Source organism: Oncorhynchus tshawytscha, linkage group LG13, assembly GCF_018296145.1.
Source record: "Oncorhynchus tshawytscha isolate Ot180627B linkage group LG13, Otsh_v2.0, whole genome shotgun sequence".
Taxonomy (NCBI): Eukaryota; Metazoa; Chordata; class Actinopteri; order Salmoniformes; family Salmonidae; genus Oncorhynchus; species Oncorhynchus tshawytscha.
Window position 1 is genome coordinate 22,297,943 of NC_056441.1, and position 23,460 is coordinate 22,321,402.

General features: G+C 43.8%; 2 protein-coding genes across 2 annotated transcripts in view; one reads left to right on the plus strand and one right to left on the minus strand.

The window, feature by feature from the left end:
• The first annotated feature begins 164 nt into the window (after positions 1-164).
• LOC112264479 (cartilage associated protein) lies at positions 165-4,672 on the plus strand. The gene is made up of 7 exons (XM_042295373.1): positions 165-710; positions 1,179-1,328; positions 2,143-2,314; positions 2,526-2,654; positions 2,852-2,997; positions 3,207-3,290; positions 4,160-4,672. Exons 1-7 carry the CDS (start codon positions 252-254, stop codon positions 4,199-4,201), a joined length of 1,182 nt encoding a protein of 393 aa, XP_042151307.1. The 5' UTR covers positions 165-251; the 3' UTR covers positions 4,202-4,672.
• A 7,375-nt stretch (positions 4,673-12,047) lies between these two features.
• The window catches only part of susd5 (sushi domain containing 5), a 31,280-nt gene continuing 19,867 nt past the window's right edge, over positions 12,048-23,460 (minus strand). Inside the window, exons 4-5 of the mRNA XM_024443381.2 lie at positions 19,738-19,926; positions 12,048-15,670 (exon numbers count right to left, since the gene is read on the minus strand). Of these exons, the coding sequence (XP_024299149.2) occupies positions 13,527-15,670; positions 19,738-19,926 (2,333 nt within the window). The 3' untranslated portion in view covers positions 12,048-13,526. The remainder of the gene's footprint in view (positions 15,671-19,737; positions 19,927-23,460) is intronic.

A 23,460-nucleotide genomic window follows, 5' to 3' on the forward strand; every position in this document is an offset into this window, starting at 1 on the left:
TCTAATTTTCCCAACCCATGTTACTCCCAGATCTCTCTAGAACAGCACTGATTTAGGGGGAGGTGCATGGAGCCCCGGTGGTTCGCCACCCCTCACCCCGTCACCCTGCCCAGAGCAGCCAGGGGAGGGAGAGTTGTATCCGGATACGTGGTGGGGTTAGAGGCGGTCCCTGTCCCACCCTCGCACGGCACAGAGAGCAGAATAGAGTAGAGACGTAGCCCAGCCGTCCCACCTCTACACAAAAACTAAAGATGGCAACCTCCAGCACTCCGCTAATCTCTCTGCTTCTATTCGCGGTTTCCGTTACAATAGTCTTCTGCCAATACGAGAAATACAGCTTCCGGAGTTTTCCGCGTAATGAACTAATGCCGCTGGACTCCGCGTATAAATACGCGCTGGACCAGTACACCGGAGAGAAATGGCAGGAGACAGTTGACTATCTCGAGGTCTCTCTCCGGTTGTACAGGCTGCTCAGGGACAGCGAGGCCTTCTGCAACCTCAACTGCAGCTCAGTGCGACTTGACAACGAGGAGAAGTTTACGGACTTCCCGGAGCTGCGTGTGTTTGGTAACGTTATGAAGAGGGCCCAGTGTCTCAAGCGGTGCAAACAGGGGCTGCCCGCCTTCAGACAGACCATGCCCAGCCGGGACACCGTGGAGGAGTTCGAGAAACGGGAACCATATAAATACCTGCAGTTCGCCTACTTCAAAGTGAGTGAAATCACTTTGAGAGAGAGTGAAATCAATGCGGCTCTCTGCAGTATATATTTTGTATTTAATTTGTATTTTCTATGAGCAGGAGAGGGTTCATTTAAATCTGTGGAGGAGCTGCCTGTCTCTCAAAACTAATATAACTGAATGCATTTGATATTTAAAGAAGTACTTTCTAAGTTGTATTTTAGATAAAACAAATTGTGTGTTTTCAATAACTAGAACTGTGTAGTTTACAAGCACTCCTCTGCACTCTGTTATGCTACTGTACTCTATTAAGTAATGTGTTCTCTCACGAGGATGCACAGAGGCAAAACTAAGGAAGAGGGCCCTGTGCTTTTGTTCACTTTATATGAGTAGCTTGTGTGTGTGTGTATATGCCTGCCTCTGTTTTGTGTGTGAACCTGTCTGCCTCAGTTTGTGTGTGTGTGTGTGTGTGTGTGTGTATAACTCTCCTCTCTCCCCCAGTCTGATAACCTGGCCAAGGCAGTGTCTGCTGCCCACACCTTCCTCCTGAAGCACCCTGATGATGAGATGATGCAGAGGAACATGGCCTACTACAGGACTCTACCTGGAGCTGAAGAACACCTCACAGACCTGGAGACCAAGTCCTACGAGGTACACACACGTACACTTGCGTACATACGCATACACACGCACACACATGGATGCACACACACATGCACCAATACTTCTCTCCATGGCTGGGGTTAGAGGTGGTTAGGGGACCAGACTGAAGTCACAGGAGGATGTAAAGGCTTTCAGAGCTCTAAGACTGAACACGGACCGTAGCCACTTTCTCTTTAGGACAATTGTCTGAGGTCTCAGTTGGGCTGGTTTAGGGAGCGCTGTAGTGTTGCACAGATGCAGGTTGTGCTCTGGTGAATAAAATCTGGTCTTTTTATTTATTTAACCTTTATTTAACTAGGCAAGTCATGTAGAACAAATTCTTATTTACAATGACGGCCTACCCCGGCAAAACCCGGACGACGCTGGGCCAGTTGTGCACCGCCCTATAGGAATCCCAATCACGGCCGATTGTGATACAGCCTGGAATCGAACCAGGGTCTGTAGCACTGAGATGCAGTGCCTTAGACCGCTGCACCACTCGGGAGCCCTGGGCTAATCTGAGCCCTGGTCTAATCTGAGCCCTGGTCTAATCTGAGCCCTGGTCTAATCTGAGCCCTGGTCTAATCTGAGCCCTGGGCTAATCTGAGCCCTGGTCTAATCTGAGCCCTGGGCTAATCTGAGCCCTGGGCTAATCTGAGCCCTGGGCTAATCTGAGCCCTGGGCTAATCTGAGCCCTGGGCTAATCTGAGCCCTGGGCTAATCTGAGCCCTGGGCTAATCTGAGCCCTGGGCTAATCTAGTTCAATAGTTCAAATGAACTTCGTAATGTAATCTGTATCAATGTGTGTGTGTTGTTGTTCCAGATGTTGTTTGTGCGAGCGGTCCGTGCGTATAACGGTGATAACTACCGTACCTCAGTGTCAGACATGGAGCTCGCTCTAAGGGATTTCTTCAAGGTCTACGACGAATGTCTGGCTGCTTCAGAAGGAGCCAGGGAGGTCAAAGACTTCAAAGACTTCTACCCCTCCATTGCTGGTCAGTCTATCTTTCTTTCATCCTCTCCATCTAAGGCGAGGATGTCCTCCATGTCATTTACCAGTCCAACACAGATATATTTACCTGTCCAAAGGTTGATTTAGACAAATGGATTTATGATTTCTCTTGATCATCTTGAACAGGTCACTCGTGATGATAACCCCCCCCCTCTACCTCTTCTCTCTCTCCCATTCCCCCCTCTCCCTCCCAGACCACTACACAGAGGTGTTGGAGAGGAAGGTGAGGTGTGAGGCCGAGCTGACTCCTGTGGTTGGAGGATTCATCGTAGAGAAGTTTGTAGCAACCATGTACCACTACCTACAGTTCGCCTATTACAAACGTGAGTGTCATATTGCTGTATTATCACAAATACCACTGTTATTATTACACATGCATGTGTTATAGCAGTCTTATGGCACAAGTGAGTATGTTACTACAATATTATTACAAACATGTACATTTAGGACTTCTGTGTTCTGTGTGGTTATACATACACACACACACACACACACACTGACTCTGCCATTCCCCCCCCAGTGAATGACCTGAAGAACGCGGTTCCGTGTGTGACCAGCTACATGTTGTTTGACCCCAGTGATGAGGTGATGAAGAACAACGTGGTGTATTACCAGTACCACAGAGACAAATACGGACTCAGCGATGAAGATTTCCTACCTAGATCGGTAAGACACACACACATATTATACAGACATTTTTCAGCACACGCGCGCACACACAAACCGCATGCATTTCCACTATCTCCTTATGCAGGTTATTTGGCCCCTGTCATCGATTTTTGTTTTAACCGGTTCACTGAATGCTGAGGTCTTCATTTGGGTTTGTTTATCGATGTTGATCTAGTTTGTGTGTGTGTTTTGTGTGTGTGTTTTAGGAGGCAGTACGGTACTTGAACCAGACCACCATGCAGCTAGAGATGCTTGAGTTCTCCAGACAACACCTAGCGAGCGATGACGAGGTACGTGTGTGTGTGTGTGTGTGTGTCTCCATTTGTGTCTCAAATGTCACAATTGTTGAGTCATACAATATATGTGTCCAGAAGTGGGTCTTCTATGTAATCTTTCTGTAAACTAGTGATACAGATTCCTCTCACATCACATGACCTGTGTCCAAGCAGTACAATGTGACTAGTGTTTACCAGACTGCTGTATCTGACCTCACCACAGGGAGGCGCTGATCACTCACACACTGCTCACTCACAACAATAAAGGCATGTCTAATAATAACCCATAGATGTAGTGCCAAAGTTGTTAACTTGGGGGCAGCATGACTCGCCTATAGATAAGAGTGGCCAATCCTCCTCCTGGAGAGCCACCGTACTGCAGGATTCTGCGCCAGCCCAACTCTAACACATGTAGATAAGCCAACCAGCTGTTCATCAGGACCTTGATTAGCCAAATAAGGTCTGTTAGAGCAGTTCTGGAACTGAAGCCTGTACACCCAGTAGTTCTCCAGGACTGGAACTGAAGCCTGTACACCCAGTAGTTCTCCAGGACTGGAACTGGAGCCTGTACACCCAGTAGTTCTCCAGGACTGGAACTGAAGCCTGTACACCCAGTAGTTCTCCAGGACTGGAACTGGAGCCTGTACACCCAGTAGTTCTCCAGGACTGGAACTGGAGCCTGTACACCCAGTAGTTCTCCAGGACTGGAACTGGAGACCCAATTGGAGGCTCTGTCTGATCAGAGTGTAGTTAGTCCTTATTTACACTGCATATCCATCAGGAAACCATAGAGAATGGTTAGTCTTCAGGTTCTATACTTACAGTTGAATACTTACAGGTTCAATGATATGTGTGTGTGTGTGTGTGTGTGTGTGTGTGTACAGGGGGAAGTGATGGAGTTTCTAGATGAGTTCCTGGATGCTTAGGATCAGTAGCACACTCTGGACGCACTGAAAATAAAGAAGGAAAGAAAGATATAGAGAAAGAAAGAAAAAGCTGAACTAAATGACAGAAACGAGTGACGGCAGGTTTTCCCAGAATGCCGCCTGGCCTTGGTTCCTCCCACTGGGTCGTATTTATTCTGAGGTTCCGGAGGTTCTGATTGGCTCAAATTAGTTCAATTTTTTTTTATGTGCTTATATGACCTTTTAAATCATGTTTTTTTAATAGTTCTGGATCATGTGCACTAACATGTACAGTGCAGAGGTACGGACAGTGAGGGATATTGTGGTATTAAATTGGTGATGATAGTGATATGTGGCCATTCTCTGTTATGTATGTTCACTCCCCTCTTGTCTATTGTCCACGTTTTAAATCAAACTGTTCACTGTCTTACAAGGAAATATATAAAGATATTCACATGGTTCTTTAATAATAAAACCACATGGTAAAACCAAGCCTTCTTTAGTGATCGTTGCTTTCTGTTTAGTATGATGTTATTAACTACGGGATCGGTGTCCCTATACTGGGACGGTTGAGCTAACGTGCGCTTATGTGATTAGCATGACTGTTGTAAGCAACAGCAAACTTTCCAGGACATAGATACAGCTGTATGTCTAATTTACTAACTGCAGTGTCCAATTAACAGTCGTTATTACAGTGAAATAATACCATGCTATTGTTTGAGGAGAGTGCACAACAACAAAACACTTTTATCAAGGCAACTGGTTTGATACATTCACCTCTGAAGGTAATTCATGTACTTATATTCAGGAATCTTGCTCTGATTTGTCATCCTGAGGGTCCCAGAAATAAAATGTAGCACAGTTTTGTTTGATAAAATAAATGTTTATGTTCAAATGTAGGAACTGGGTTCTACAGTTTGAACCCCTGCTGTCTCTGGCTCCACACCCACCCCGCCTGGCCAACTAGATGTGTGGAAGTTAGTGTATAAGCTAATGATCCATCATGTATGACTTTCCTGGGAGTGTGTAAACTTACATGTTGTATCACCATATTATTTTTGTATGTTTTCTATAGTTATGTACTTGAAAATGTATCAATTGACCAATTCGGCACATTTGGGCAGACTGATACACAATATTGTCCAGTATTGCCATGTTTCAATGGATTCATCTGAAACTTTGCACACACACTGCTCTAAAATTTAAATTGTGCCTAAAATGTAATATTATATGATGGCCTTTCTCTTGCATTTCAAAGATAAAACAGAATAGAAACGCATGTTTTTTTGTTTGTATTATCTTTAACCAGATCTAATGTGTTATATTCTCCTACATTCATTTCAGGTCCTGAGCTACAGGCAGTTAGATTTGGGCATGTCATTTTAAGTGGATTTTTTTTTAAGGGTCTGACCACAGAATAGAGTAGAATAAAAATCTTGACTTCACAAATGTAATCTGTTACTATTTACCTGCCCAAAATTGTAATCAGTAACGTAATTTTTGGATTATCCAAACTCAGTAGCGTAATTTTTGAATTATCCAAACTCAGTAATGTAATTTTTGAATTATCCAAACTCAGTAACGTAATTTTTGGATTATCCAAACTCAGTAACGTTATTTTGGGATTATCCAAACTCAGTAACGTAATTTTTGGATTATCCAAACTCAGTAACGTAATTTTGGGATTATCCAAACTCAGTAACGTAATTTTGGGATTATCCAAACTCAGTAACGTAATTTTGGGATTATCCAAACTCAGCAACGTAATCGTATTATTTTCCGTTACTTTTGGATTACTTTCCCATGAAGAGGCATTAGAAGAAGACAAAAATAATCCATCAAACACATTTGGTGTGTCATAATAGTGGTCTCTGACTTGTGGTGAGAACCGCTCAGGTGAAACACTTAAACTTGCTACTTTTTCAATGCGGAATTGAATTTCATTGAAAAAACAGAAAGGTATATCTGAATGTATAAGTAATCATTCCATTCTAATCTGAAACCTCTCTTGCTAATAAATTGACCTATTGTATGAATTATCTTCCAAATCAGTTAATAAACAAGGAAGTTATTTTCATTCCCTCAAATTGAGGGAGTGGGTGTCAGGATATGAAAGCACAGGTGTTGATACCTTCATGAAGTTCACCTGAGGTGACTGGGATAAGATATTTTGATAGGACTGTACACAGCTTGGAAAATGTAAGTGCTATACAAGGAAGCACTAAATAATCTCTGTCAGATATGTCTGGCTGTTTCAAAAGGAGCCAGGGAAGTCAACAACTTCTACCTCTCTATCGCTGGTGAGTCTATCTTTATTTTTACCTCCATCTCAGGCCATCCTATCCCTCTGTTTTTTTACCAGTCCAACACAGGTGAACTTTCCTTTCCAAAGGTTGATATAGAACAGTGATTTTTAGTTTGAGCCGTTTTAGAGTACAAGTGGGAGTCGACTCCAAAATAATAGATTCCTCGACTCCTTGCCAGTAGACTCCCGTTGTCGACTCACATTTCTGGGTGTCAAGCTTCAACCTATCAACTCCTAAGATTCAGTATTTTTGCAACGGAGGAAACTATTTTCCATAGTCTACTTCGAGAACACAAACTCTCGCATATTACACAGCAAAGACAGAGCGAGCTAGCGGGGCGAGAGAGAGATGGGAGGGGCACAGCCATGCATAGGTAATAGGTAGGCATGTCGGCCTCAAGGCAGACAGTCAGAACTGTGCATCGGTAATCAAAAGATGTAGGCTATCGCAATGCTGTATTTCTTGGCATGCAATGTATCGTGCAAGTTCACTAAAGTAGGGGCTATCAATGAGTAGGCTGAGCTATTATACACGCAACAGACCGAAGACCAAACGCACACTAGTGTTTTTCATTGCAAAGAAAAAGAGGAGCAGGTGAGCCAGCGAGGGAGAGAGGATCGGGACAGGCAAACAGAATTTATATAAAAACAATCTGATATATCAAATGCCTTACTGTTATTTTCCTGCATAAATAAAAGCAGGAAATACATCACCTACGCCTCTACTGCCATTCATTCCAATTAGCCTTGTGCCCAGCCCTCAACCCAACACCCAGCTTTGTGCCGTCCTCAGCCCTCAACCCAACACCCAGCCTTGTGCCCAGCCCTCAACCCAAAGCCCAGCCTTGTGCCCAGCCCTCAACCCAACACCCAGCCTTGTGCCCAGCCCTCAACCCAACACTCAGCCCTGTGCCAGTACTACTGCTCCTGCAGTGTATTACATAGGCAACAGAGCATCATCGGAGTTGTGAGGCATAATAGGAGTTGTTTGAGCTCCAATAATGTTTATAATAATATTCATTGTTTTGATCAAACTATGTATTTTAGATATTTCCTTGTTGCTCCTGTTGTCACCTTCTGACTGATCTTGTGAAGGAAAAACCTGCAGTGCTTTGTTTTACTGTACATTAAAATGAATGTTTTATTCTTTGTAACAAAGGTGGGTCATGGCACACATATAGCCTGACAGAGCTGTCACATAGAGGTCTTTCTACTGGACAGGAGGGGATGAGATGGTGCGGGTCCATTTGATGAATCCGGATCCGGCCTGGGCCAAAGCAGATCCGAGGGAGAGGGAGAGAGAAACCTGAGTGGAGGAAGGGAGAGAAAGAGAGAGAGTGGAGGAAGCAGGAGAGAGAGACAGAGAGCTAAGCGGAGAAGAGGATAGCAGCCAGAGAAAACAGTCATGTTTGAACATGGAGTCTCAGTGCCATTTATCACACAGTGGTGAGAAAAACCCACTGGGGAACATTCTCTCTCTCACCCTTACTCTGTCACTCTCTCTCTATTACCCCCCTCTCTTTCTCTGTCTTCATCCTCCTCTCTCTGTCGCTTTTCCTCTGTCTCTCCTCGTCTTTCTCTCTTTTCCTGCCCTCCTGCCTCTTTCTCTAACTGTTTCTAAAGGAAATTTGCAGACGTGGAAGGAGTGGGTGTACAGACATCAGAGAGCCAGCTAGAGGTTAGAGTTCATAGTTCAGACCAGGTCACTGTTAAATTCTGATTGTGAGGAGTCGTAGGTTGTAGATCGTAGCTCACAGAGAGACCATTAGATGTGAGAGACACTTATACTTAGAGTCAACCACGTGCACGCACAAATACACACACACACACACACATACGCAAGATAAAATCAAGATGAGAAAGAAAGTGACCTTCTCATTATCAAGAGGCAGCCAAGGTCGAGAAGAGCAAGGAAAAGATTCCAAACTTAGTCAACAGCGACTGAGAGTTGATATTACCTATTTTGAAAATCCTTGTCTTCATGTTGGAAAACTAGCCATGTACATATTGTCTCGTTCTTTTCCATTATGTTTGAAAAGTGCCAGCACGCAATCACACACACACCGCTTAGCATCACAAAATTATAGATTTATGAGTTTATTATTAGAACACACACAAACACACTTCATCCTAACACTGTTGTTCAATGGAACCAATATCTAGAAACGGATGGACCAGACAGAGATGATGTCAGAAAGAGACCAGGAAGCAGTAGAGTTCACCCTGTGAGGACATCTGAGCAGTTTCTGTCAATAATAATTATATTACAAAACCTAATGGGCTGGGCAAGGAACTGAATTTATCGATCAATCAATCATTGACTCAAATACTGTCATGAAGGTACAGACAGTGTGGTATTTGGCTATTTTACTCTTACAGAACAGCACTTAAATCCTAATTACAGAAAAACACAATTTTTTTACATAACCCCCATCTTCACCACCAACATCACTCTTCAAAACACAGTTTACAAAAAACAAGACATTTAATACTGAATAGTATACAGATACTTTTTACAACTATAGAACACTATGGCCATCATTTTCCCCACAAACAATGAAAAGAACCATAACATTGATAGATGGGTTGGTATGGCAATATTATGTATGTATTATGCTACATGTGTTTTGTGGTGTTAGTTTATTTAAACTCCAGTCAAATAAATTGTCTCTTTCTGTCATGGACATGGTTAAAGAAGCTTCAACAAATCCTAAATTACACTGCAGTATAAACTTTTATAATAATTTCACACGTGTATTAGAAATGTATGTTTTTTTGCATCCCAACTCTCCCTGAGACACCTTCGGAGAGTGGGGTCACAGCCAGGGTCTGCCAATATCAACGGCAACCCTGGAGCAATTTGGATTAAGTGCCTTGCCCAAGGGCACATCGTCAGATTTTGCACCTTTTCGGCTCAGAATTTAAACTAGTGACCTTTCAGTTTCTGTCCCAACACTCAAACCGCTAGGCTACCTGCAGCCCAATAAATATAGTAGTGAGTTTTACAATGTTGTGCTGTTGTGTGTGAGGAAAATGGAGCCATGTACTGTATGTTATTAGTCTATCTCTGTAGTCTGTGTCATCTGAAACATTTATTACATTATTAACATTTATTATTCCTCTGAAACATTTATTCTTATGAATAAAAAAGCTAACATATTAATCAAGGCCACATGCTAACGTATGCAGATACCCTTGTATATTAGTTCACATAACATCCTCCATTTCAACTCTGCATTGATAAAGATTTTAGAAGTTTCTGACTAACATTTATTTTAATTGACCCAAATATAGAGATCAAAATGGGGGGACCACTTCTGTGTGTAGCAGGTCTTTGTCTGTCTGTCTGACTGTCGGTCTGCCTTTGTTGTCATGGTAGCGTCAGTTAGTCTGATGTTCTGATCACTCGGCGGCGTCTCCCAATGCAGTCTGGAAACCTTCAAACACGTTACACCGCTGACCAGCACATCGCACCGGTGTGAGACACACATATACACACGCACAAAAACATGCACGTACACACACAGACACCAGATTATGCCCCTAGCCCCCGTCTCTGTCTCTGAACTGAGTCTGCAGTCTGGACTTCTACTCTAAATCTCTCTCCAGCCGTCTCTGTCAAAACCAACACTCACACGCACAAAGGTTTTACATTTTAGTCGTTTAGCAGACACACACACCCCATCTAGACAAGTCTCTATATGTTTGATTCCCCCCTCTCCCTTTACCTCTACTCCCCTCTCCCCACTTTCCCCTCCCCACTCCCCTCTCCCCACTTTCCTCTCCCCACTTTCCTCTCCCCCTTTCCTATCCCCACTTTCCCCTCTCCACTTTCCCCTCCACACTCAACTCTCCCCAATTTCTTCTCCCCACTTTCCCCTCCCCACTCCCCACTTTCCTTTCCCCACTTTCCCCTCTCCCCAATATCCTCTCCCCACTTTCCCCTCCCCACTCCCCTCTCCCCAATTTCCTCTCCCCACTTTCCTCTCCTCTCTACCTTGCATTGACTGTCTGATAATATATCTCACCTCTTGTTAACCCCCAGAAATGTTCAAACTTCCATCCACTCAAAAATGTACATTTTATACACACCATAATATTGTGCCAATCTAAAGCCTTGTTCACATTGGCAGTTTGAAGTGACTTTACATATCTGATTTGCAGTCAAGCCACATTTCAAACAACCTTTGTAGGTGGTTTGAAGTCAGATACAAATCTGTCGCCATGCGACTTGTGTTTGAACAGTCAAATCTGATATATTTGCCCTCAAGTAATGTTTAGAATGTTATTTGGCATATCTTGTTGCATGCTAGCTGCTCTGCTTAGTTTGACAAGAACAACTTCACATTCATCATCTCCAGCACCACCTCTACATCAACATACTGTATGTGAAAATGTCTATGTTTAGTAGTAAAAAAACATAGAGGAAAATAAGTGTTTCCAATTACATCATTGGTGTGGCAATACCTACTCATCATTGTAACCATAATTGGTTAAAATGACATGATGCACACTGATGATGTCATTGGAAACACTTATCTTCCACTATCTTTTTTTATTACAAAACATAGAAACAAGCCATTTTTGTATATATTGATGTTGTGGTGGTGCTGGAGATGAATATGTAGTAAAAATTAGTGAATGTGCTACCAAAGCTAAACAGCTACCTATCTAGCTAGTTGACTGCTGTGGCTTGAGAAAAATGACTCCCTTTGAGGCTTTAATTAAAAGTGTTTTATCACTATGATTTTGAACATTCAAAGAGACTGGGAAACGTCCATGGCAGGCATTGTTGTCATCATAGCTTGCTACATAACTTCTGAGTGATAAGAAGCAGAGCACCACCACCAATCATCCTACACCACTGCACACTCACCACTAGCGTAGCCATGACAGCAAATGACTGCTGTCTGAACACACACAAATCCCATATGGTCACTTGTAACTTGCTGTTTGGCAGTGGTGTAAAGTACTTAAGTAAAAAATACTTGAAAGTACTACTTAAGTAGCTTTTTGGGGTATCTGTACTTTACTTTTTAAATATCTGACAACTTTTACTTTTACCTCATTACATTCTTAAAGAAAAGAAAGTACTTTTTACTCCATACATTTTCCCTGACACCCAAAAGTACTTGTTACATTTTTGAATACTTAGCAGGGCAGGAAAATGGTCAAATTCATGCACTTATCAAGAGAACATCCCTACTGCCTCTGATCGGAAAGACTCACTACACACACACGCTTTGTAAATTATGTCTGAGTGTTAGAGTGTGCCCTGGCTATCCGTAAATACATTTTAAAAAACAAGAAAATGGTGGTGTCTGTTTGAATAATATAAGGAATTTTAAATTGTTAATAGTTTTACTTTTGATTCTTTTTGAGTTTTACTCAAGTTGTGTTTTACCGGGTGACAGTCCCTTTTATCCAAGTAATTTTCTATCAAGGTATTGTAACGACCCTGGGTTTATAAGCGCGGTAATCGACCCTGCCGCACGAGCATGCTTTTGCGGCACAGTCGATAGCGCGCCGGACCTCGGGCTCGAAGGTCGAGGGTTGGAGACCTGCTCCCTGCTGTTTCATTACAGTATCTTTACTTTTACTCAAGTATGACATTTGTGTACTTTTTCCACCACTGCTGCATTTGGATCGATAGTCAGTATTCCAAAGCGGATGTGAAAACATAACTGATTTCAGCATTTAAGCCTGCATTCCCTTACACACAAAAATGGTTCATTCTATGGTTTATTAGTTTGAATTCTAAAACTATATCTGTAATGTCTATTCTATTATTTTCTACTTCCTGTCTTTAGACTAGGTTGAAGATACCCAGGTTCGGAAAACGAAATAATCAGATTTATGCCGCGTTTAAATGGTACAACGTAAAAGGTTGATGGCAAACTGGTGTGATTGTTTTCAATGAGAGCAAATCGTTCAACTTTAGCCGTTTGCGGTAACGTTGTTTTCTACTGGGTGTTGATTTGCACGGATTGTTTACTGAAATCACCATAGAAACTCGTACTGTTATTTTTGCCGTGACCATCTTTTTTGCTTTCTTGTCCGGCTATACCGATATGTATAACGGTTTTTGCGTCCCTCGTCTAAACGCAGCATTACTGGACCAGAGCCGTTAATAACTAGCATCGCTGGTCCCTTAGTTTAAAAATCTTCCACATTTATGCAAAGAGTTATGGGATATTAGAATCCTCTTGTTTTAACCTTGGTTATCTTCAACCAAGTCTTTAGGTAGTGTCAGAGGAGGTATGGACGTTAGAACACCTAATTGGTTGTATTCAATAGATCACACTGTGGGAAGAACGTTTTGTAATGGAAAACGAAAACTAGCGTTTCTTATGGGACAAGTTCAGGTAATCCTTTCCTGTTTGTCTATTTTTTTTCTTCCATTTGGTGCCTAATGAATAGGACCCTGAATGCATCCACTCAAATCAGGGTGCCAACTCTGACAGCAATTTCAAATGCTGATGTCATTGTGAGAAACAAGGAATCCTTACAATCATGCACAATGTTACACAACTACATAGTAAGGTAGAGCCCTAATAATACAACAACAAAGTTCAATTGTCTCACACAAGAACAATGAAATCAAAATATCATCAAAGACAGTAATAACATGGTAATAACACAGTAACAACATGGTAATTACAAATTAATAAACAGGTATGATTCTGAACCACAATGTCCCAGAGCTCTGGAGGAGGAGTCCCTTCTCGTTCGTCACCAGAGTTGAAAACTCCTGCTAGCATTAGCATAGCATAGCCACTCATCTCATTCCCTCGTCCCTCTACCCGACCCTAACCACCAACCCTCAACACTTCCTCAGCCCCAAACCTCACCATTAAAACACCCTCAACCCTCACCCCTCAACCCCTTCCTCACCCGTCAACTCATTCTTCTGTGTCTGCAGGTGTAGTGTGTGGCTGTTCAACTCACACACCCCAAATACCCTAACCCACATCACCTCACCCTCCTCAAGCCTCCCTCCACTCTCTCTGCAGTCGCACTGTCTCTCTCTTTCTCTCTCTCTTAGACCTTCTGTTGCATCTCTATCTGTTGTCCATGTCTGCTGTGACTCTGACCCTTCCCGTTCATCTCGTACATCGAGCTCTTCTGCTGTTTCCGTCGGTAACACCACGCACCGACGGCGGCTGCCAGGGCAACCGTGCACACAGCAATGACAATGGCCGCCACCGTGGGCCCCCTGCCGGAGGAGGGAGGGGGGGTGGGAGGGCAGTCCTCCTCACCTCCAGTACACCCTGCCTCCCCTGTCTTGCCTTCACTCTCCCCTTCCTCCCCCTCCCTCTCCCCGCTGTGTCGAGTCAGGTTGTGCTCGGCTCCACGTTCCTCCTCGTCAATGACATCATCAGTCCACGCCGTGGGGGCGGGGCCGTGCTCCAGGAAGGGGTGCACATGATCCGTGGTTTCCCAGGAGTCTGTGGGAGAAGGCCTGGCTGCGTTTCTGGGGGTGATGTCGTCCAGTGATGATGTCAGAGAGGGCGTGGTGTAGTCGGCTGAATAGGAATCTGAGGATGTGGCCTCAGGGGAGAGGGGTGAGTCGGGCGAGGCTTTAGGGCTGAGTCCTCCCACCTGGTCCTGATCCTGCTCTACAGGGTCCGCCTCCTGCGTGGGGGACAGGGGGACCTGAGGGACGCCCGTGAATGGGACGGGACGACTCATCTCCACCTCATTGGGCCGGTCCGTCACCCCGACAACCACAAGACCCTCCTCTTCCTCCTCTCGCACCTCAGGCCCCACCCCTTCCTCTGTGGAGCCGCCTCCCACTTTATCAGTGTCAGTCTCCTCCTGACTGACAGGGTAGCCGTCCAACCAGGTCTCGTCTGTGCTGGCTGTGGGTTCTCCTCCCGCCGCCTCCTGGGTTACATTCTGAGGCTCGCCTGTTGTCATTCCAATGGGAGGGACTACACGACCATCTTCATGGTCGTCGTGGTCATGGTCATCATGGCCATGATCATCTTGATCGTTATGGTCATGGTCATGGTCTTCATGGTCATCAAGGTGATCATGGTCGTGGACATGGTCTTGGTCTTCATGGTCATCGTGGTGATCGCTAGGATCTGAGTGGTCATGATCATCATCGTCATGGTGATCTGTTACATCATCGTGGTCATGGTCTTCATGATCATCATGTTCACCGTGGCTGTGATATTGAATGCGGTCATCCTCCTCGTGTTCACCCATGTTGTAATGCTCGTCGTGTCCGTTGTCATACGCACCCCCCTTCTCATGGTCATCCTCCTTGTGTTCTCCTTGGTCCTCACGGTGGGCCTCTTCACTATCATAGCTTTCATGGTTGTCATGTTCATGGCCATCATGGGTGTCAGGATCACTGTGGTCAAGGTGTTCAACGGCATGGTCTTCACCATCAAAAACTTGTTCAGAACTTTCATCATGGTCAGGACCTGTTCGATCGTCGTGATCATATTCACGGTCAATATGTTCATGGTCAACATCATCTTCGTGGTCATCATGGTCATTGTGGTCAATTGGTTGTTGGAATTGACCCTCATGGCTGTCATGATCCTTTGTCTCCTCTGGTTGGCTGTTGTCTTCCTTGCTCTCCTCTGATTCGCTGCCAGAGGCCCTGACACGGTTGTCCCCCTCAGGGGGTGTGTCCTGTGTGACTGGCGGGTGGGTGGGTTCCACATGTCCCGCCTCCTGGAAGGCCTCTGAGGGGAACCAAAACAGGTGCTTCTGGGAAAGCAAGGAGATGGGCGCCTCAGTCGCCTCCGACATGCCCATCCCTTCCTCCTGCTCCTCCTCCTGCTTCTCCTCATCGACGGGATGGTCTGTCGAGTCTTCCAGCTCCTCCTCCTTTCTTCCAGTCACCACTCCTTCCCCCACGTTCTCCTCCTGCTGCTCCTCTTCTCCCACAGACAGCTCCTCTCCTCCCTGCACTTCCTCCTCTCCTCCCGTCTCCACATCCTGCTCCTCTACTTCCGTCATGCTGAAGCTGGCCTCCTGCTGCTCCTGATCCCTGCGCCCCTCTTCTCCTGTGTCCTCCTCCACATTTACATATGCTGTCTCCTCTTGCACCTCCTCTTCTACCAGTTCCTCCTGTGTGTCCTCCTCCTCAGTAGGGGTGTCGTAGGAGAGGTGGTGATCGTCATCAGTGAACTTATCTTCATAGTCAATGTGGGCCTCTGTCTTGTCTGTAGGTACAGAGAGAAAAAGAGAGAGAGGGTGGGGGGGGGGAGAAAACACAATCAGCCACAAGCACACACATACCCAGAATACAGCGTGCACACACACAGTATAGAGACTCGTGAACTTGGCATTCTGTCTCCTAGTCCAGGCTAGCTAGCTGTCTTCCGGTTTTCTCCTCTCCCCCTTCCTTCCTTCCTCCCCCTCTTCTCCTACTCCACATGCCTAGTGATGGCATCTATCACAGAGGTGTCATGACACCCGTTTATATCTCTCACTCACAACTGGGATGCTGTTTTGTAACAGGCATAAATCAGACCCTTGGCCTTGGGCATATCTAAAATGGCACCCTATTCCGTATGTAGTGCATTGACTTGAGTATTGCACTTCACATGAAAATATAATTATAGAAAAGTATGGAACTGAAGTGATGACTGTTTATTTTAAATTTTTTAGATTATTTATTGTCTTTTTAAAATTTGTATTATTAATATTATTATTACGTTTCAAATTACAATACAATAACAAAAAACATAGGACATCACTACATGTATATTTCTGTGAAGAAACATAAAATAACATTAAAGTAAATTAAATTAAGTAAATTAAGTTTCAAAAGTTAAAGTATCTCAAATAAAATAAGGTCAGGGATTACAAATGTACAAACCTATGATAGTTGTAAGAATACAGTGGGGTTTTTGTTGTTGTTGATTTGATTAAATATTAGATTTCAACTAAAAATATATTGCATTTGGGGACAGATTTCAAATATTTGTTTTTGTGCATATAAGATTTACCAGAGATAATTAATTCAGTAGTTTGTTTTCATTTGAATAATACCATATTACATTTTTCATTGTAAATACATGGGTCTTATTAATAAATTAAAACATGTAGGTACTTAAGTAAATTGGCAACCTTTCATGAAACCAGTTTGCGTTTTGTTAATAAGGTGGTTTAGGCCCATTTTAGGTCTATTAGCATATGCTAAAGTTATCCTTTTATAATCTGTATTTAATAATGTAATAGGTCTCCAATTATCTATGAAAAGGGGATCTTTATCTGGTTTTGTATTAAGGAAATAACCCCTTGTTCCATGGTAGTAATCATCTCACCCTTAGCTAGGCATTCTTGGATCATGTTGAATGCTGATCCCTCTAAATGTTCCCAAAAGTGTAAATAAAATTCCACAGAAAGAGCATCTGTTCCAGGTGCTTTGCCCTTCTTCATAGATTTAAGAGCATCTCTAATCTCCACTAAAGAAAAATCATCTTCCCATATGGACTTGAACTCATCAGAAATCATTGGTACATGACCATGGACATGTTTCCTAAAATGTTCACATTCAATCCCATTATAATTAGGTATATACAGATTTTCCATTGAAAGAATACACAAAGCTAGAGATGATTTTTGGGCCTTTTTCAAGAGCAAAACAATAACTGGTGTTTTTCTCACCCTCCTCAACCCATTGTTCTCTAGATTTAGTAAAGGCCCCTTCAACTAAATCAATGTACATTAGATCTAGTTCTATTCCAGATGTATTCAAGTCTGTTTCTTCCTCTGCTAAAAGGGTATATTTTTCTAAAAGTACATTCAATTTATTCATAAGCTCATCTTCTTTCAAACATTTTTCCTCTTTAGTTCCTTACTGCGTGTAATGGCGACAGATCTTACTTTGAATTGAAACATTTCACAATTACTTCAATGTTTTGGTTCTAAATCGTTTGAATTAAACGGGTCTATGATCAAGTTCTTGATGCTCTCGTTAAAGACTGGATCATTTAGGAGTAAATTATTAAGTTTCCAGTATCCTCGAATGACACTGGATTTTTCAGAACATTCTAACGTCAATAATATAATTGTATGGTCAGTGAAAGAACAAGTGGGGGAGAAATGAGAAACAGATCCATTGTGGATCTGACCATCATTGACATATGACACCAGGTATATTCATTTAAGTTTCTATTACAGAAACTCCATGTAGCAACCACTGTCAGTTAACTGCAAAATTAGGTGATGATGTCACTATTCTGAGATATTTAAGCTATTCTAAGTGGATATCACTCTAGAGTTATCAGTCTCCAGCTATTATAAAGCCATGCAATTGTATACTTGTTTTGCAGCTCAGTAAGCTTATCAGCAAGGTCCAAAAATAAACTCTTATTTGAGAATTGTATCCATACATATTGCATGTAATAAAACAAGCATTATCTTGTATGGAGATCAATGTAACCCACCTCCCATCTTTAGACACACATGACTCACATGACTCACACGTGAGTCTCCTGGAGTAGAATTTACAAAAACTAGAATCTGAATCGCAGGAGTGAGTCTCCTGGAGTAGAATTTACAAAAACTAGAATCTGAATCGCAGGAGTGAGTCTCCTGGAGTAGAATTTACAAAAACTAGAATCTGAATCGCAGGAGTGAGTCTCCTGGAGTAGAATTTACAAAAACTAGAATCTGAATCGCAGGAGTGAGTCTCCTGGAGTAGAATTTACAAAAACTAGAATCTGAATCGCAGGAGTGAGTCTCCTGGAGTAGAATTTACAAAAACTAGAATCTGAATCGCAGGAGTGAGTCTCCTGGAGTAGAATTTACAAAAACTAGAATCTGAATCGCAGGAGTGAGTCTCCTGGAGTAGAATTTGTGTTTTTCTTTTAGTTGTGTTTCATAAACCCCTGGCATGTAGAGATACAGCATTTAGTGCATTGTATTCAAAACGTTGCATAACCTGACAGTAATAAAAATAACAATAATAAAACAAATACAGTAGTGATATGAATAACTGGTTAACTAGTTGAACTAGTAAGCTAGGTAGCTAGTAAGGAAACCTGAGCTTAGAGAAAGAACTGGACTACCCTAAACCGAGGTAGTTGTGATCAATTTGATGAAACCGTATTCACATGTATGAACCTGGTGATATAAAATGGGATGATGGTAAAAATGACAACTGACTTATTACTCAAGAGCTAGCTAAATTACTCTTAACATTTTCATTTGACTTAGAAAGAATAGGACAACATCGATTTCAATTCAATGTAGCTATATACCTGACCACAGTGTTGTCAAAACATTCAATACTCTCATGACATTCACTTGACGTCCTGGCATTCGATCTTCTTGGCTTCTTTCCATACGACATCTCTGTAGATTATCATTGTGAACCGCATGATGGTTGTCCGCGGAGATCCGTGATACCTTAGTTTTCCCAGGCGGTGCACCACGTCGTTGACATCCGGGAGCTTGTCTTGAATCCTGGGTTCTACTTTCCCGAGGTTGTCAATGATCTCCCCATCTTCTTCTCGCACCCCATGTAGTTTCAGGTTCTATCTCCGGCTGTGGTGCTGGACTTCCATGACATTCTGTCGCAGCTGGCGATTCACCTGTTGCAGTTTCTGTACTTTAGCTTCCATTGTTAGTATTTTTTCACTGTGGGTTGACACCTGGTTGAGGAGCTGCTGCACAGTGGCTGAGAGAGACTCCATTGATATGGGGTTTGTCTCTGTTGTCTTTTCAATGATGGCCAGTTTTTCAAAGGTGGCCTTGAGAATGTCAGGGTTGCAGAACATTTTTTGACTGCCCTGTATTTGGTAGGAGGGCTCTTACTCGACGTAAGTGGCAGTGGTAAAAATCATCTTTTGCAATGAGTTCTGGAAAGTCTTCACGCGGCCTACATGATTCTGTCTGCTGCTGACATCTGAGCTGATTAGCATCTGTTCAGCCATGCCTTGCATTTTCGGTTTCTTCTGCCCATGTAGTTGTGTGATCACCGTGTTTTCCAATCACCTTATGTTACTTCATATAAGTACGGGTCAGTTTACCAGAAATATTAGTGTTCATAATCTTTGTTGTTTATCGGGATGTACGTTCAAATACACCCGTTCAAAGAGACGCCATCTTGGACCGCAGCACTGTTCCCACTAAAGGGATGACTAATAACCAGGAAGGGAACAGAGTGAACTCATCACAGATTGCTGTGGTCAGAGGACACAGCTCTGACGTGAGATGTCAGGGAAACATGAAACCAGGTGACGCACACACACAGACACACACACACACACACATTTACCTTTTACACAGAGCTGTACCAGTCCGTACCACTCTCCACAGCTGTCACACAGCAGGCTGAAGGCTGAGTGGCCGCTGGGCAACACATGACCAGGTAGACAGGAGTACAGCAGCTCGTCCCCCATCTCAAACCCGGTGTGGCCCTGGAGATGCGTGTTGGGGAACGCAGGGGGGTCTCCACATGGAACACCTGAAAGGTAATACATAATTAGGTTAGGTTCGATTATATCACAATTATGTTATGACACAGTTAGCTTATATATACCATTATAAGTTATAACATACAGTGTTAGGACATGCTTTTCTCTCTGTCCTTTTCCTCAGTAGTGGAGACAAAGGCTGGTTGTCATGGATTGGTTGGCTTATAACTGGAGCCTGGTTGGTCCTCAAAGTTACTTATGTGGCATGGACAACATGGCGGATGTCTAATAAAGTGGACACAGATTTAAATGTTTCTTGCCTATTTACTCTTCTCTCTTTGCGGTGTTACAGCTCCCACAGTAACTCTCCTGTTCCTCAGTTAAAACCCAAACATCAGCCTTGGGTGTCGTCCAACAGGGGCCCAGTCCAAAAACAACTTCTAACCATCCTCTTCTATATCCATTAGACTGGAGAGGTGAATATGTAATGGAGGTGAACCACGCTCAGTTGATGGGTAAGCTGAAGTTTTAGCTCAGTGGGCTAACACAATCGTGTGGCACACAGATTGAGAGAGAGAGATTGAGAGAGAGAGATTGAGAGAGAGAACCAGAGAGAGAGAGAACCAGAGAGAGAGAGAACACAGAGAGAGAGAACACAGAGAGAGAGAACACTGGTGTGGGAACACGGAGAGAGAGAGAGAGAGAGAGAGAGAGAGAGAGAGAGAGAGAACACTGGTGTGGGAACAGAGAGAGAGAGTGAGAGAACACTGATGTCGGAACACAGAGAGAGAGAACACTGGTGTGGGAACACAGAGAGAGAGAGAGAGAACACTGATGTCGGAACACAGAGAGAGAGAACACTGGTGTGGGAACAGAGAGAGAGAGAGAGAGAGAACACTGGTGTGGGAACACAGAGAGAGAGAGAGAGAGAGAACACTGGTGTGGGAACAGAGAGAGAGAGAGAGAGAACACTGGTGTGGGAACACAGAGAGAGAGGGAACACTGGTGTGGGAACAGAGAGAGAGAGAGAGAGAGAACACTGGTGTGGGAACACAGAGAGAGAGAGAGAGAGAACACTGGTGTGGGAACAGAGAGAGAGAGAGAGAGAGAGAACACTGGTGTGGGAACACAGAGAGAGAGAGAGAGAGAGAGAGAGAGAACACTGGTGTGGGAACACAGAGAGAGAGAGAGAACACTGGTGTGGGAACACACAGAGAGAGAGAGAGAGAACACTGGTGTGGGAACACAGAGAGAGAGAGAGAGAGAGAGAGAGAACACTGGTGTGGGAACACAGAGAGAGAGAGAGAACACTGGTGTGGGAACAGAGAGAGAGAGAGAGAGAGAGAACACTGGTGTGGGAACACAGAGAGAGAGAACACTGGTGTGGGAACACAGAGAGAGAGAGAGAGAGAGAGACACTGGTGTGGGAACAGAGAGAGAGAGTGAGAGAACACTGGTGTGGGAACAGAGAGAGAGAGAGAGAGAGAGAGAGAGAACACTGGTGTGGGAACACAGAGAGAGAGAACACTGGTGTGGGAACAGAGAGAGAGAGAGAGAACACTGGTGTGGGAACACAGAGAGAGAGAGTGAGAGAACACTGATGTCGGAACACAGAGCGAGAGAGAGAACACTGGTGTGGGAAGAGAGAGAGAGAGAGAGAACACTGGTGTGGGAACAGAGAGAGAGAGTGAGAGAACACTGGTGTGGGAACAGAGAGAGAGAGAGAACACTGGTGTGGGAACAGAGAGAGAGAGAGAGAGAGAACACTGGTGTGGGAACACAGAGAGAGAGAGAGAGAACACTGGTGTGGGAACAGAGAGAGAGAGAGAGAACACTGGTGTGGGAACACAGAGAGAGAGAGAGAACACTGGTGTGGGAACACAGAGAGAGAGAGAGAACACTGGTGTGGGAACAGAGAGAGAGAGAGAGAACACTGGTGTGGGAACACAGAGAGAGAGAGAGAACACTGATGTCGGAACACAGAGAGAGAGAGAGAACACTGGTGTGGGAACACTGAGAGAGAGAGAGAGAGAGAGAACACTGGTGTGGGAACACTGAGAGAGAGAGAGAGAGAGAGAGAGAGAGAGAGAGAGAGAGAGAGAGAGACACTGGTGTGGGAACACTGAGAGAGAGAGAGAGAGAGAGAGAGAACACTGGTGTGGGAACACTGAGAGAGAGAGAAGAGAGAGAGAGAGAGAGAGAGAGAGAGAGAGAGAGAGAGAGAGAGAGAGAGAACACTGGTGTGGGAACACAGAGAACACTGGTGTGGGAACACAGAGAGAGAGAGACCGAGAGAGAGAGAGAACACTGTGTGGGAACACAGAGAGAGAGAGAGAGAGAGAGAGAGAGAGAGAGAGAGAGAGTAACACTACCTCTTTCAGACCTCAGTAGATCTTAAAGCAGAGAACTGTGAAATGTGTGTCGCAACAGTCGTCTAAATTGTTAAATGGTTTAAAATGCAACAGATGGACGAAGATTGCATTTTTTAAATCCATCACTATATTTACTGAATTATAGCACAAAATATTGTACTGGCATGGGCAAATAATGAGTAATGAGTTCAGGCATTCTCTTGCATAACTCAACCAATGTTGACCCACACAATTTAAAATCAACAGGCTTAGCTCTAGATTACACTGTTTGTGAGATCAGACATAATATTACTATAATCCGGGTGTTCCTTTTCAGAAGTTGCTTTCATTTCAGTGTATATAATTTGTAAACATTTCAGCTGTATTAAATTACAACTTTTTTTAATTGCACAAAAAATCAAAACACACCAAAATAAAGTGATCTTTCTTCTCTTTCTTGTGATGTAAGTGTAGAGACGGTGCGTTAAATCCCCGACCAAGCTTTTCCGTTCTTATATAGATGCAACGGAATGACAATGTATTCCACTGGGCCCATTTTAGCCATTACCAGTGTGATTGACAGGTCATTACAAACGTTTCTGCGATCGTAATGTTAACGGGGAAAAACAAATGGCACAAGGAAGAGTGGGAAAGAATTGCCAGAGAAAAATGAAAGCAAATCAATCCAGCAAGATATAAGAGACAAGTAGATTTTGCTCCCCTCAAACACAGGACATGAATGTCTGAAAAAGACTGATACTCAGAGTGGGGTATGCACGTCACTTGTGTGTGTGTGTATGTGTGCATGCACGTCACTTGTGTGTGTGTGTATGTGTGCATGCACGTCACTTGTGTGTGTGTGTATGTGTGCATGCACGTCACTTGTGTGTGTGTGTATGTGTGCATGCACGTCACTTGTGTGTGTGTGTATGTGTGCATGCACGTCGCTTGTGTGTGTGTATATGTGTGCATGCACGTCGCTTGTGTGTGTGTATGTGTGCATGCACGTCGTGTGTGTGTGTATGTGTGCATGCACGTCACTTGTGTGTGTGTATGTGTGTGCATGCACGTCGCTTGTGTGTGTGTGTATGTGTGCATGCACGTCGCTTGTGTGTGTGTGTATGTGTGCATGCACGTCACTTGTGTGTGTGTGTATGTGTGCATGCACGTCACTTGTGTGTGTGTGTATGTGTGCATGCACGTCACTTGTGTGTGTGTGTATGTGTGCATGCA